Source organism: Leuciscus leuciscus (assembly GCF_965113295.1).
Source record: "Leuciscus leuciscus genome assembly, chromosome: 14".
NCBI classification, from domain to species: Eukaryota; Metazoa; Chordata; class Actinopteri; order Cypriniformes; family Leuciscidae; genus Leuciscus; species Leuciscus leuciscus.
This window is the reverse complement of record NC_138738.1, coordinates 34,912,683-34,927,331: the sequence shown is the minus strand read 5'-3', so window position 1 is coordinate 34,927,331 and position 14,649 is coordinate 34,912,683. Positions and strand designations below refer to the sequence as shown.

At 38.0% G+C, this 14,649-nt stretch overlaps 1 protein-coding gene across 2 annotated transcripts in view; it reads left to right on the top strand.

Annotated features, from left to right (window-relative positions):
• rapgef4b (Rap guanine nucleotide exchange factor 4b) overlaps positions 1-13,986 on the top strand; it is a 55,400-nt gene extending 41,414 nt beyond the window's left edge. For both annotated transcript variants that reach the window (XM_082189916.1, XM_082189917.1), the window contains 24 exons: positions 365-471; positions 708-829; positions 2,208-2,391; positions 2,555-2,639; positions 2,733-2,793; positions 3,279-3,355; positions 3,570-3,716; positions 3,841-3,947; positions 4,066-4,151; positions 4,262-4,340; positions 5,446-5,596; positions 5,740-5,828; positions 5,929-5,959; positions 6,112-6,190; positions 7,187-7,333; positions 7,720-7,817; positions 8,780-8,905; positions 8,998-9,176; positions 9,298-9,388; positions 10,389-10,439; positions 10,547-10,634; positions 10,732-10,796; positions 11,200-11,254; positions 12,572-13,986. In XM_082189916.1, coding sequence (XP_082046042.1) covers positions 365-471; positions 708-829; positions 2,208-2,391; positions 2,555-2,639; positions 2,733-2,793; positions 3,279-3,355; positions 3,570-3,716; positions 3,841-3,947; positions 4,066-4,151; positions 4,262-4,340; positions 5,446-5,596; positions 5,740-5,828; positions 5,929-5,959; positions 6,112-6,190; positions 7,187-7,333; positions 7,720-7,817; positions 8,780-8,905; positions 8,998-9,176; positions 9,298-9,388; positions 10,389-10,439; positions 10,547-10,634; positions 10,732-10,796; positions 11,200-11,254; positions 12,572-12,699 — 2,433 coding nt within the window. In that variant the 3' untranslated portion in view covers positions 12,700-13,986. The remainder of the gene's footprint in view (positions 1-364; positions 472-707; positions 830-2,207; positions 2,392-2,554; positions 2,640-2,732; positions 2,794-3,278; positions 3,356-3,569; positions 3,717-3,840; positions 3,948-4,065; positions 4,152-4,261; positions 4,341-5,445; positions 5,597-5,739; positions 5,829-5,928; positions 5,960-6,111; positions 6,191-7,186; positions 7,334-7,719; positions 7,818-8,779; positions 8,906-8,997; positions 9,177-9,297; positions 9,389-10,388; positions 10,440-10,546; positions 10,635-10,731; positions 10,797-11,199; positions 11,255-12,571) is intronic.
• Positions 13,987-14,649: the final 663 nt, after the last annotated feature.

The window sequence follows — 14,649 nt, the reverse complement described above, 5'->3', positions numbered from 1 at the left end:
TCCATGCTCAAAAAGTGAATAAATGGATTATATCTACAGCATAAATAAAATTTAGTACCATAAAGTCACCTAAAAATACAAAATATTGAATAAAAAACATTATCAAACTAAAATATAGTACATTCAATTCGTTGAAATAAAACAACCTTTCTGTCAGTTTTTGACTGCCAACGCTTAGAGCACCAGAGAGTTTTAATTCAATTTAAAAATCTTTTGGAAAAGATCTTTTGTCATCTACACTTGCAAATTGAGTGCAGGCAATTAGATCTCAATGAGTGTTTTTTGGCTGTAAAAAGGCTGTGCATTAGTGTTTTCTGTGCCTCACTCTCAACTTCCTCTCTCTCTGTTCCGGATTTTGTTTCAGGTCCCATCAGAAAAGATTTTGAGGGCAGAAAAAGTCTTACGTAACGCTATACTGGCCAGAGCTCCGCACATGATCAGAGATAGAAAATATCATCTGAAAACCTACAGGTGTGTGTTGCCTATGACAAATGTTATATGTCATATCATTTGCAATATTTATTAATTTATGCCATAGTATATGTCTATGCAGAATACACTGCTCTGTGTGACCTGTGTGTGTGTGTGTGTGTGTGTGTGTGTGTGTGTGTGTGTGTGTGTGTGTGTGTGTGTGTGTGTGTGTGTGTGTGTGTGTGTGTGTGTGTGTGTGTGTGTGTGTGTGTGTGTGTGTGTGTGTGTGTGTGCAGGCAGTGTTGTGTCGGCACGGAGCTGGTCGACTGGCTGCTTCAGCAGAGCTCATGTGTTCACAGTCGAGCTCACGCTGTGGGAATGTGGCAGGTGTTCCTGGAGGAAGGGGTCCTGAATCACGGTACACAACAAACACGCACACCTGTACCATTTGCTGTTGTGTCAGCCAGGATAAAGGTAGGGTAGGCAATTTCGGAAAGGCAAGTAATAGCAAGATAGTCTGAAAGCATGAGATCCCACCGTCACTTCAGATCGTCTCCAAAGCCACGGCTGCTCCCAAACACATGAACACACACAGCGGGGAGCAAACAAAAGCGTTACGAGAGATGGTGTTAAATTACCTCATGTCTCAAAGCACATAACATTACAATAATAATACATGTAAACAACTTACAGAGCTCTAGTTGTACCACCTGACTGCTGCAGATCTTCGGGGAGAACGTCGCGGGTTGCCATCTGATAATTACGGTTATGACACTGCGTGAACGCAGCATAAGCTCGTTGTTTTGGTTCTGGAGGAACTGTAAAGGGCAGCTGATGTTTGTTTGGTGCCCTGTGACTGCCTACACTTCTGCATAGCCTTACGGAACACGCTGATGACATGTGATGTTCGGACCGAATGCTGTGATTGGATGAAAATTTGTTGGCCCTTAGACTAAAAAAGATATATGTACTTTTTTATATATACACAGTATATATATATATATATATATATATATATATATATATATATATAGACCACTTCTATTATTGATTGCTATCAGGATGTGAAGAGTGTGAAGAGTGTTTATGAAAAACATTGCCTTCCCTACCTTTTAGCTGGGTCATTCCTGCTATGTTGAATGTTTCTTCATTTTCTTTTCTCTGATTGAAATGTAAATTTCAAAATGTTTTATCTGGAATATTATTTTAACCAGTGTTGTTTTAGTAGTGTTTATATACTATCATATTATTTATTAATATTTTGCATTAGAATTGATTTGTATATTTTAATATTAGTTTGTTTTAGTCATTATGTGCTTTTATCATTTTTCTTTTTTCTAATATTTCTACTTAGCTTTATTATTATTATTATTTTAGTTTTAGTTTTAGCAATTTTTGTACTTCAACTTATTTCAGTAATATTTATATATTTCAGCTATTTTTTTTAATAATCAAACACGATTCTTAATAGTTTTAGTTAACTATAACAACACTGGTTTTACCAAGTAATCAATTAGGTTTTTAATTGATTTCAAAATGACTTAACATCTTGTTTTTGCAATGAGGTCTTTAAAACAAATGGAGAAACAAATCTATTACCATTCACATTCATCTGTCGCAGCTGAACATTGAGTTCTATGATGCATAACAGGAATGACCAGCTTGTTAAAACAAGTAATAGCTTGATAAAATAAAAATAACCCCACATGAACTTCTTAAAATACTAATTAGAGCCTTTGAATAGCTTCAATAGATCACATGCTGTATTTCATCTCTGTGCTTTTTTATGTTGACAGTTGACCATGAGCTCAGCTTTCAAGATAAGTATCTATTTTATCGTTTCCTTGATGACGAGGAAGAGGATGCGGTGTTGCCTAGCGACGACGAGAAACGTGAAGCTGAGGAAGAGCTGCAGGAGACCCTCCTCTTCCTCTCTCAGATCGGCCCTGACGCACACATGCGAATGATCCTCAGGAAACCGTGAGTGACCAACAGCGCCCCCTGCAGTATTTATTCATTTGAAATTTGCATGTTGGTCCCATTTTTGCATTTGAATTTGCATTTGCTCTCATATTCTGATATTGTCCATTTTTACTCTTCCCGAACTCCTCCATTTTTTCTTTGTCCCTTGCTCCCTTTATAGGCCTGGTCAAAGAACAGCTGAAGACCTAGAGATTATTTATGATGAGCTGCTGCATATCAAAGCGCTCTCTCATCTATCTAACACTGTAAGACCTCCATACAATCTCTGAGCCTCATTTACACAGTAATGCCTGGTGTGAGCACACTAACATGAGCTGTGATCGTGCTGCCCCCTGCAGGTGAAGAGAGAGCTCGCTGGGGTCCTCATCTTTGAGTCGCATGCCAAAGCAGGCACTGTCTGTGAGTTTCAATGCCTCTTTACTGCTTTTTAGATTCTCATAGTTAACTAATACTGTTGAAAGATATGTATAATCATAGGTTCACTACCATTTAAACGTTTGAGGTTAATCAAAATTACAGTAAAATATACTATGCAATATTATTACAATATAAAATAACTGATTTCTATTTTACTATATCGTAAAATGTAATTTATTCCTGTGATGCAAAGCTAAATTTTTTGCATAATTACTCCAGTCTTCAGTGTCTCATGATCCTTCAGAAATCACTCTAATATGCTGATTTGCTGCTTAAGAATAATTTATTATGATCAATGTTAAAAAAAAGTGTGCTACTTAATATTTTGTGGAAACAAAACAGTATTTGATGAATAGAATATTTTATAACATAAATCTTTTGTAACATTATCAATGTCTTTACTGTCACTATTGCATCTTTGCTTTAGCTTAGTCGTGTTCTCTGTATGTTTGCTTTCTGTATTTCAGTGTTTAATCAAGGGGAGGAAGGCACTTCTTGGTATATTATCCAGAAGGGATCAGTAAATGTTGTTATCTATGGCAAGGTAATGTCAGCTTACATTAATTCTGTTAACTTGTTTATGTTGAGTGGTACTAGTGGCAGATGCTATTAGATGATTTGTGTGTGTGTGTGTGTGTGTGTGTGTGTGTGTGTGTGTGTGTGTGTGTGTGTGTGTGTGTGTGTGTGTGTGTGTGTGTGTGTGTGTGTGTGTGTGTGTGTGTGTGTGTGTGTGTGTGTGTGTGTGTGTGTGTGTTTAGGGTGTGGTGTGTACGCTGCATGAAGGAGATGATTTTGGGAAACTGGCCCTGGTGAACGACGCCCCCCGCGCTGCGTCCATCGTTCTGAGAGAGGACAACTGCCACTTCCTGAGAGTGGACAAAGAGGACTTCAACCGTATACTCAGGGTACACAAACATCTATAAAGATATAAGCACCAGGAGAATGGTTCATCTGAACTAGTTGGTGAATCATTGAACCTAATATGACATATTTCTTGATGCATGTATTTTGGCTTGTTTGTGTGTGTAGGATGTTGAAGCAAACACAGTGCGTCTAAAAGAGCATGAGCAAGATGTTCTGGTACTACAGAAGAGTCTCCGGCCCTCCAGCCATGGAAACATCCCAGCCCACTTCAAGTATATGATCACGTCCATCCGTCTGCTGAGAATGTCTTTATCCATCAGCAATAAATGAATCTATCCATGCATTTATTTAAATCCAACTACTTTTCCTGTGTATGTGTTTGCTGGACAGATACACTGTGATGTCAGGCAGCCCAGAGAAGATTCTAGAGCATCTGCTGGAGACAATGCGACTGGACATTAATTTCTCTGACCCAGGTACTGGACCTTCTCATTCATCTCTCATTAAGATTAAAGTGATGATTTGATTAATCACCCAACACTATATGAATTAATTTGAATAATTCTGCTAATCATTTCCCCCACAGATCCGACTCTGGATGATTTTGTGCTCATGCACTGTGTCTTCATGCCCAACAGCCAGCTGTGCCCTGCCCTTGTGGCTCAATATCCTTCTAGTGGAATCAACCTTATCTATCTATCTATCTATCTATCTATCTATCTATCTATCTATCTATCTATCTATCTATCTATCTATCTATCTATCTATCTCTGTCTGTCTGTCCCTCCATCTGTCTATCTATCTATCTATCTATCTATCTATCTATCTATCTATCTATCTATCTATCTATCTATCTATCTATCTATCTATCTATCTATCTATCTATCTATCTATCTGTCTGTCTGTCTGTCTGTCTGTATGTCTGTCTGTCTGTATGTCTGTCTGTCTGTCTGTCTGTCCCTCCATCTGTCTGTCTGTCTGTCTGTCAATCTATCTATCTATCTATCTATCTATCTATCTATCTATCTATCTATCTATCTATCTATCTATCTCTGTCTGTCTGTCCCTCCATCTGTCTGTCTATCTATCTATCTATCTATCTATCTATCTATCTATCTGTCTGTCTGTCTGTCTGTCTGTCTGTCTGTCTGTCTGTCTGTCTGTCCCTCCATCTGTCTGTCTGTCTATCTATCTATCTATCTATCTATCTATCTGTCTGTCTGTCTGTATGTCTGTCTGTCTGTCTGTCTGTCTGTCTGTCTGTCTGTCCCTCCATCTGTCTGTCTGTCTGTCAATCTATCTATCTATCTATCTATCTATCTATCTATCTATCTATCTATCTATCTATCTATCTCTGTCTGTCTGTCCCTCCATCTGTCTGTCTGTCTATCTATCTATCTATCTATCTGTCTGTCTGTCTGTCTGTCTGTCTGTCTGTCCCTCCATCTGTCTGTCTGTCTATCTATCTATCTATCTGTCTGTCTGTCTGTCTGTCTGTCTGTCCCTCCATCTGTCTGTCTGTCTGTCTGTCTATCTATCTATCTATCTATCTATCTATCTATCTATCTGTCTGTCTGTCTGTCTGTCCCTCCATCTGTCTGTCTGTCTGTCAATCTATCTATCATCTGTCTGTCTATCTATCTATCTGTTTCTGTCCGTCCGTCTGTCTATCTATCTATCTATCTATCTACAGTATATAAATATCTGTCTATATATCAGTACAGCACACTGTTTTTGTAAGTATGCATATGTTCCTTAGCGTTTGTGTACCTACCACTCTCAGGCGTCTCAGGGCTCAGAGCAGGAGCGTCTAGACTACGCTGTTGCCAGCAAGAGACGGGTGTTAAGCTTGGCTCTGCGCTGGGCTGCCCTGCAGGGCCACCATCTGCTGGAGGATGACACCACGCTCAGCTTTCTGGAGGTTACAGTCATACACAAACACACACATGCGCTGGCATAGAATCACTTACCACCAGTCTGTATGGAGATCTGATTCCATGCATGGATTCATAACTGACTATTAACATGATAAGCATGCTGTGAATGTGTTTTGTGTGTATGCAGGAGCTGCATGGCTTCGTATCTAATGACGCAAGAGTTTTGCGTCCACTGAAGGAGCTACTGCCTGAGCTTGAGAGGATCATCAAACATTAGTAGGTTTTTAGTGTGTTGTGTAACTGCTATTAGTGCTTTAATGTGAATGGTTAATATTACTGATGCCCACATATTTGTTTGTTCCTTTCACTGTCTCAGTCCAGATGATACACGAACCTCCCAAAAAAAGGTACTGTAGATCTGCTTTCTCACATTTTATGTTTGTTATTTATAGATTTATTATATAAATTGGTCAAAATAATGAATAATCTGCTGTTCATATGCATTTTGTTTTAAAGTTTTGCTTTATATTCATGAACTTTTTTCTCTGTGATGTCTTAGCTTAAAGTCCTCCTGCGACAGTTCAGCTCTGGAGAGGAAAGGCTTGCAAAAAAGCAGCCAATGAGGAGCTTTGATGACAGTGAGTATCAGTATCTTATTTAAACCTTAAAATAAACAAAACCATTAAAAAAGTTCTGAGAGTTAAATACAATGAATATGAAATATAAGATGCCATGCTTCATCACCAGGTTTTGCATAACCTTTGCACTTCATGTCAGCTTCAGTACTGCTGTCAATAACAGCAAAAATGACTAAATACTAATAAGAAATATTGATATTCATGTTAATTTTTCTTTTAAACGTTTATTTTTATAATTTAAACTTAATGGATTTTTTATGAGAAAATGTTATAAATTTGAAACAATAATTAAGTAATACCATGTCCACAAGTAGTCCTTGACTTTATTTAATATATAAGTAATACCATGTCCACAAGTAGTCCTTGACTTTATTTAATATATCTGTTTCATTTTTGGGAAATATTGAATGGATGGATGGATTGATGAAAAAAAGAACTATGGATGAATGGTTGGATAGATGGATGGATGGATGAAATGATAGAACTATGAATGTATGGATGTATGGATGGAACAATAGAATGTTGGATGGATGGATTGATACAACGATGGATGGATGGATGGATGGATGGATGGATGGATGGATGGATGGATGGATGGATGGATGGACGGATGGATGGAACAATAGAACGATGGATGGATAGATGGATGGATTGATAGAATGACGGCTGGATGGATGGATTGATGAAAAAAGAACTAGATGAATGGTTGGTTGGATGGATGGATGAATGGAACGATAGAATGACAGATGGATGGATGGATTGATGAAAAAAAGAACTATAGATGAATGGTTGGTTGGATGGATGGATGAATGGAACGATAGAATGACAGATGGATGGATGGATGGATGGATGGAAAGATGGATGGATGATAGAACGACAAATGGATGGATGGATGGAACAATACAACGACGGATGGATGGATTGATGGGTCAATCAATAAATAAATAAATCAATCAAATGACCTCTCTTCATCTTTGTCTTTCCATGTGTGTGTAGTTCTCTTGAAGGTTTACTGCAGTGATCACACTTACACTACTATTCGTGTGTCTGTGCTGGCCACGGGGAGAGAGGTGACCGCAGCTGTAGCGGATAAACTGGGATCGACTGAAGAGCTGCTTTTGATAAACCTCAGCGCATCTGGAGGTGGTCCACACACACACACACACACACACTGATTCATGATGAAATAGTAGTTGCCCTTGGAGATGTGACAAACAAATACACACACAACTTTGTAGATATTCAGCCCTTTTGTTGCTCTGGCAACATTCTGTATTGAATCACACTCTTTCTATATTATATAATCCCCTTCCAGATCAGTTTCAAATGAAACCTTTCAGAAAGTACCAGCGAAAGTGTAAATCGTATTAAAGGTTGAAGTTTATGTTGTAGTCTAAAGATTACAGATAGTAAATAAAGTTCATAAAATCCATCATAAGATTTATTAGGTGTTGATCTTGTACAGCTGAAAAAGTGTTCACAATGTGATTTGTGGTCTGACTAATTCTGAGCTTTATTTTTTATTACAGAAAAGCAGATTTTAAAGCCCAATGATGTATCAGTGTTTCAGTCGCTGGGAGTGAACGGACGATTGTTTGTCTGCTCCAGAGAACAGCTCGATTCACTGGTGAGATCAAATGTAGAGCATTTGGACACATAAAGCACACTTACAAATGTCATTGCATTAGCCCGGGGTCCAAAAGTTCTTCCACACCAGATTCAGTAAACCAGTTCTGTACTAAAAAGAGGTGGCAACATACATTTGAGCATATAGTTTATTTTAAAGTGCCCCTTTTATGCTAATTTGTAAAATACCTTTCATGTAATATATCTGTTAGTGAATGTAAAAGTTCTGCAAAGTTTCAAAGATCAAACTGCGATCTTTTTGACTCCCAAAAGAAAGAGCCGATTCTGAACTGCCTGAAACGAGTCGTCAGTTATTCCAGCCTTACTTCTTGCATGATCCTACATAGGTTTGTAACAAATTTGGATAATGCCAGCCTATAGTCTTTATTGGCTTCCTGTGAACAACGTCTACTTTGACCCGCCCTCGAACACTAGTTGTAGGTGAGGCTTGGAAGAGTTTGGTTCGTGTTGACGACATGTTGAGAAATCACTGTTTTCTGCCCTGTGAGAGTAAATCCACTTTGCATTCACTTCCAAAGGATGAGGACCTGGGCTCGAATCGATACGGTAAAACTGATGCCATTGTTACTGTGTTAAGTGCTGAGCTGAAATTCAGATATTGGTAATTGGCGTTTGATTTCCGACACACTCTGTAAGCGGTAGACCAATCACAACAGACTGGGCCATCTGACCAATCAGAGCAGAGTAGGCTCTCGGAAAGGAGGTGTCTAGAGAAACCGATCATTTAGAACCGTTTCAGACACTGTGAGATGATGCTGAAATGTATATTATGTGAAAATCAGTGTTTTTTTTACCTTGAATGCATGTAAATCTATTGTAGTCCTTCAAAACTAAATTAGGAACCTCTTAAATAGCATAATAGGGGCACTTTAAGTAAGTGTACAAATGAAGTAAGTGTTTGTATTTGTGTGTATTTAGTAATGACTGTGTACATGTGTGTAGAATCCGCTTCCAGAGCAGGAGGGTCCCTCCACAGGGTCTATGTCCAGTTTTGAGCTGATGAGCTCTAAAGATCTGGCCTTCCAGATGACCCAGTATGACTGGGAGCTTTTCAGCTGTGTACATGAGGTAAAGTTGCACATATAGTGATACACAGTCACGCACGAATGACGTTTTTTATCCACAAAACGTGCAGTTTGACTGAGTGTGTTTGTGTGCAGTATGAGCTGGTGTATCATACGTTCGGACGGCAGGCATACAGACGCTCCACAGCAAATCTGGAGCTGTTTCTGAGGCGCTTTAATCAGGTGCAGCTGTGGGTGGTCACAGAGGTCTGTCTGTGCGGGACGCTCAGCAAACGGGTACAGCTACTCAAGAAGTTCATCAAGATTGCCGCCCAGTGAGTTCTTCAGCACACATTTACAAATAGAACAAAACTTTGAAAAAATTTGGATCTGATTTGATGCATTCGATATTTGAAAAACACATTAGATATGTGTGCTGTGCATTTATTCCCTCAGCTGTAGAGAGTTTAAGAATCTGAACTCTTTCTTCGCCATTATCATGGGCATGTGCAACCCAGCCGTGAGCAGACTCAGCCAGACATGGGAGGTTAGTGCCATATTGCACAAATTTAATTTGTCTATTTGAAAACATATATGCCATAATCTTAGAAAAGTCATTTTTATATTATGGTTGGTTTTATATTTTGAAGTGTTTATACCAAAATCTTATACCAAAAAGTCCCCCTGTAGTCAATCATTTTATCCCTTAAAACTCACCTTTGATCACCAAAATCACAAAAAAATTTAATAAAAATAAATAAATCCTTGAATAAAAAGCCTTCATGCCTTAAAATAGCTTGAATGTAACTCTACACCCTTGCCTCATTTAGTATATGCTGTTCTATGAATATGCAAATTAGCCCCACCTCCACTCACTCACACCAGCTCAGATCCACTCGTTGACAATCACACGTTGACGTGATTGGTTACAAGGTAGTTTGTGATGTCAGAAACACCAGCGATATTTGCCTTGGTAATCTTTAATCAAAATCTGAAAAGTGACTTCCGGTCTGGAATGGCGTTCCTTTTCTGATGACATCAGTTTGACGGCTTGGGTTGAAAACGCTTAACCACTCCCCTCAAACCGTTAGTCTGCTATGAGCAGAGATGGAGAGGAGGAGCGCTAAAGTAAAACTCTGCCCTCTGTTCAATATTCTGTTTCACTTGGAAATACGTCACAACACTGGAGAAAAGTCGTTTGCAACTTCCGGTTCACGGGGACTTTAAGGAGAAAATACTCAGCAATGGTGTTGACTTATGAATTTACACATGGTTTGTCTTAAAGTATATTAAAAACACCACATAGACATATAAACAACATTAAAATCTTGATTTTCACCACAGGGGGACTTTAATGGTTTTAACATGGGAACCATAGAAGAGATTTATTATGTAATTTGCAATTTTCAGGTATTTTTTAATAATGAATAGGCCATGATAATAATAAATCAGTGTCATGTCATTAAATATTGACAAACATAAAGGTCTTTGCAAATATGACTATTATTGTGTCTATGGGCATATTTTTTTTTCCCTTTTTTTTATAGAAACTACCTAGTAAGTTCAAGAAGTTCTACGCAGAGTTTGAAAGTTTGCTTGTGAGTCTATTTCAAACATTTTGAATTCCAGCTCTCTCCCTATAGAAATTATTCTATGATTGAGACAGTCATTGATCATTAAACTTTGATTTATTTGTTGCACTCAGGATCCATCCAGGAATCACCGTGCGTACCGCCTCACTGTGGCTAAGATGGAGCCGCCAATCATTCCCTTTATGCCCCTTCTCATTAAAGGTGTGGGCAGGGCCTAGCCCCAATATCCTTAATAATAATTACTGGTTGTCTCATAGTTCTGGTCTACTACAGCATGAAATGTTTTTTCTCTTATCAGACATGACATTCACTCATGAGGGGAATAAGACTTTTATTGACGGACTGGTGAACTTTGAGAAGATGGTGAGTCTGTTACTGGTATTTATGCAGTGTTATTGTAGTATTATTTGTATACTATTATATTTTGAATTAGATTTTCATCTTTTATTATTCAGTTTTCATTTAAATTTTAAGTTTTTGTCTTTTTTTTTTTATAATTCTATTTATCTTGGTCATTTTAGGACTTAGCAACCCTAATCCTACCTTGTTTTATTTCAGTTAGTTAGCAAGGCAAAAAATTTCATGTTAATTTAGTTTTTTTTCTCCAGCTAATATTTATATTTTATTTTATTTCAACTTTATTTCAATTAACGAAAGCGATTTTAATAGTTTTAGTTAACAATAACAACACTGGATCTGTGACATATCTGCACCACTATCTGACCAGCTAGAACATATTTATATTTATAGATTTTTCTCTCCTCAGCGGCTGATTGCAAACACAGTCCGGGCGGTGAGGCACTGCAGGAGCCAGCCCTTCAGTGAGTCATCTACACACTAATGCTTTCTTTGTGGTCCTAATTCATTTCTCATGGTACTGCCTATTAAAAAGCTACATCCCAGAGACTGCTCAATCATATCATATTCATAACAATCTGAGGTTTGGTATTTGGGAAAACATATCTGGCCATGTCTAGAGGTAAAATAGCAGGGATTCATATTAAATCACAACAAATGTATAAATGTATATAAACAATATTGTAAAAATATCCCATTAAGTTATGGTAAGAAAACTGGCTGCCAGAAATTCACAGTAAAAAAACGAATGTGACATAGCAAAAAATGTATTTCAGTATTTTGCTATGGTATATTGGTGCCTGTATATTTTACATCTTATAGCCATATATTTCATTAATTGATATGATGTTAATATACCAAAATCTGCTTTTTACCTGCATAATAATACAGTTACAATAGAAAGTCGCATGATGAATCAAAGTTCGTCATAAGTGGCCTGTCCATAAAACATGACCATTACTCGTACAGATGATGCATTGGGTCATACACACAAAGACAAAACACCAGCAAAGTAACACACATGACACTAAAGCTGTAAAATCATAAATCATATCCGGCTCAATTGTGAAGGGTGAGGGTCACTATTTCATAGTGTGTTACAGTATTCCACACAGTGTGCTGTGCTGTATACATGAATTACTCATAAAAGTTTGGCAAGTGCAAATAGCAATAGATGGAAAATACAAAAAAATGGTTTCTTTGCACTGAGTGCACATAGTAGCAATATTTTCTTCACACTACATTTAAATAAATAATTGTTAGATGCTATTTATACTTAGTGCAAAAAGTGGCAGATACTAATTTTGCACCTCAGTGTATTGTAGTATATTATAAAACAGTATGCAATAATAACAACATATTTAGTGTATATGATTATATTTACCAAAATCATGAATTGATTGCTGCTTTATTAGTCCACCCCCTAACCCTACCCGTTAAACACTTTATTCCTACTATTAAATACCCGTTAGGCACTTTATTTCCGCTTTTCAAATATTTTCTTATGTTTTATTTAAAATAAACTCCTGATATGCAATGGGAAAAGGGAGGAGTATGAGTTCGGAAAAAGTCGGATTCGAACTCGGGTCAGTCGTGACTCGTGTCAAAAGTTAGCGCCACCCACTTTACGCTCCATGCCAATGATCCTGTTATCAGTGGGATTTATTGTTCTTTTTTTTTATTTAAAGCCTCTTCCAACAAAGCAGGCTATTTGCTCTTGTTGTAAATAGACACAATGTAAAAGGCTTGGTTGTTTTAAATTTTGTTCCTACCTCCCACAGATGCCGAGGCATCTCCAGCCAGTAAGAATCCACAGGAAGTGAGGAATTACGTACGTCAATTGAGTGTGATTGACAACCAGAGAACCTTATCCCAACTGTCCTTCAGACTGGAGCCAAGACGGGGCTGAAGACCAATGCTCAGACTTTCTTTCTCTTGCTTTTCCCCCCTCTCTCTTTGAAATACAACCAATGCATATCCAGTTTACTACAGTACAACTCAATTTTACATCTATCAGCTGCCACAGCAGTTGAATGCCGACTGTATGTGCTATCACTGCCAACTGAACTACATGTACGAGATGCATTTTCATATGTATGTTTGTTTGTGTGTGTGTGTGTGTGTGTGTGTGTGTGTGTGTGTGTGTGTGTGTGTGTGTGTGTGTGTGTGTGTGTGTGTGTGTGTGTGTGTGTGTGTGTGTGTGTGTGTGTGTGTGTGTGTGTGTGTGTGTGTGTGTGTGTGTGTGTGTGTGTGTGTGTGTGTGTGTGTGTGTGTGTGTGTGTGTGTGTTCGTGTGTGTTCGTGTGTGTTCGTGTGTGTTCGTGTGTGTTCGTGTGTGTTCGTGTGTGTTCGTGTGTGTGTGTGTGTGTGTGTGTGTGTGTGTGTGTGTGTGTGTGTGAGTTGCATGTTAATGACTTTAGTCATAAGAGCTACCTTGACATTGTGTGTCTGGGTGTGTGTGTAAAACCAGAATGCACTTGGTCAAGGTCTGTATCCATAGATTCAGTCATGTGAGGCCCTAGTTTATTCCCATGATACAACCTTCTAGAACGCTGAAAACCTGCTGCCTGTACTCAAGCCTGCATTTCTATGATCCTAAACCATCAGAACAATCCTAAAAATAAGAGTTTACTACAAGCTATTATGTATACAAATAACAGTGACACTAGGATCATTTGCCAGCCACAAAAAAAATGAATCAGTGGTACTCCGTAAAACCTTCCAGGCCTCAAGGTCTTGTGGTATGTTGTTTCAAGTCATATAAATGTCAGTATTCTGGCTCAAGGACTATTTTTTACCACTGGTAAAATTTTGTGCTAGTAACTTACATTACCTCTCGCCATAGCCTGTAGCATTGATGTCATTTTGTAAATTGAGTTATATATGTATATTTTTGGGTTGGACCCATTTTGCTAAGTTATCATAATCGGTCTGAGAAGGCCTTTGATTTTTCTCATCCTGCCTTTTGGAAAGTGAGATGCTGTGTGTATGTGTGTGTGTGTGTGTGTGTGTGTGTGTGTGTGTGTGTGTGTGTGTGTGTGTGTGTGTGTGTGTGTGTGTGTGTGTGTGTGTGTGTGTGTGTGTGTGTGTGTAGGGCACTTATTTTCTTTTAAGAAAATGTCCATGCCTACCTTGTAAATAGTATAATCTAAATAAATGTACCGCTGAACACTTTCTGTCGGTGTGATTGAACTTCTCACTCGCCTTTATGTCTTCTGTCTTTTTTCTGTTTTGCTCTTATTTGTTCTTTGGGACGAAAAAGGATTAGTTCACCCAAAATGGAAATTCTGTCATTTACTCCCCCTCATGTATTTCAAAACATGTATGGCTTTAATTCATCAGAGGAACACAGATATTTAAACAGATTTTAAACCGTTCAAAATAATTTTCATTTTTGGGTGAACTTACGTTTTAATATTGTATGCTTAACAGAACAATACTTCATGTATATTTAAATGCTACATTAAAAAGAATAGAGTTGCCATATGAATGGGCTGGTGGAAAGTTTTGCAGATATAATACAGATATATTCATTCATTTGCATTTTCTCGTTTTATACCCTGTCGCTGTCTGTCTGTCCGTGTAGAGGCGCTATTGTCATTGTCACTAAAGTTGTGATACTGTTATCGACTATGCTCAAGAACTGAATAATTCTACTATGGTCAATGCACGTTTAATGAATATTAATTAGGTAACGTGACGACAACCTATTACTTCATTGGCTGAAGTGCCAGTGGGTGGGCGCTAATCTGACGAATAAACGAATCGCACTTTGGCTCATGAATATTAATTAGGTTACGCATTAGACGCTCCAATGTGTTTACCACGTAAAATCTTTTTGTCGTAGTTAATATTCATAA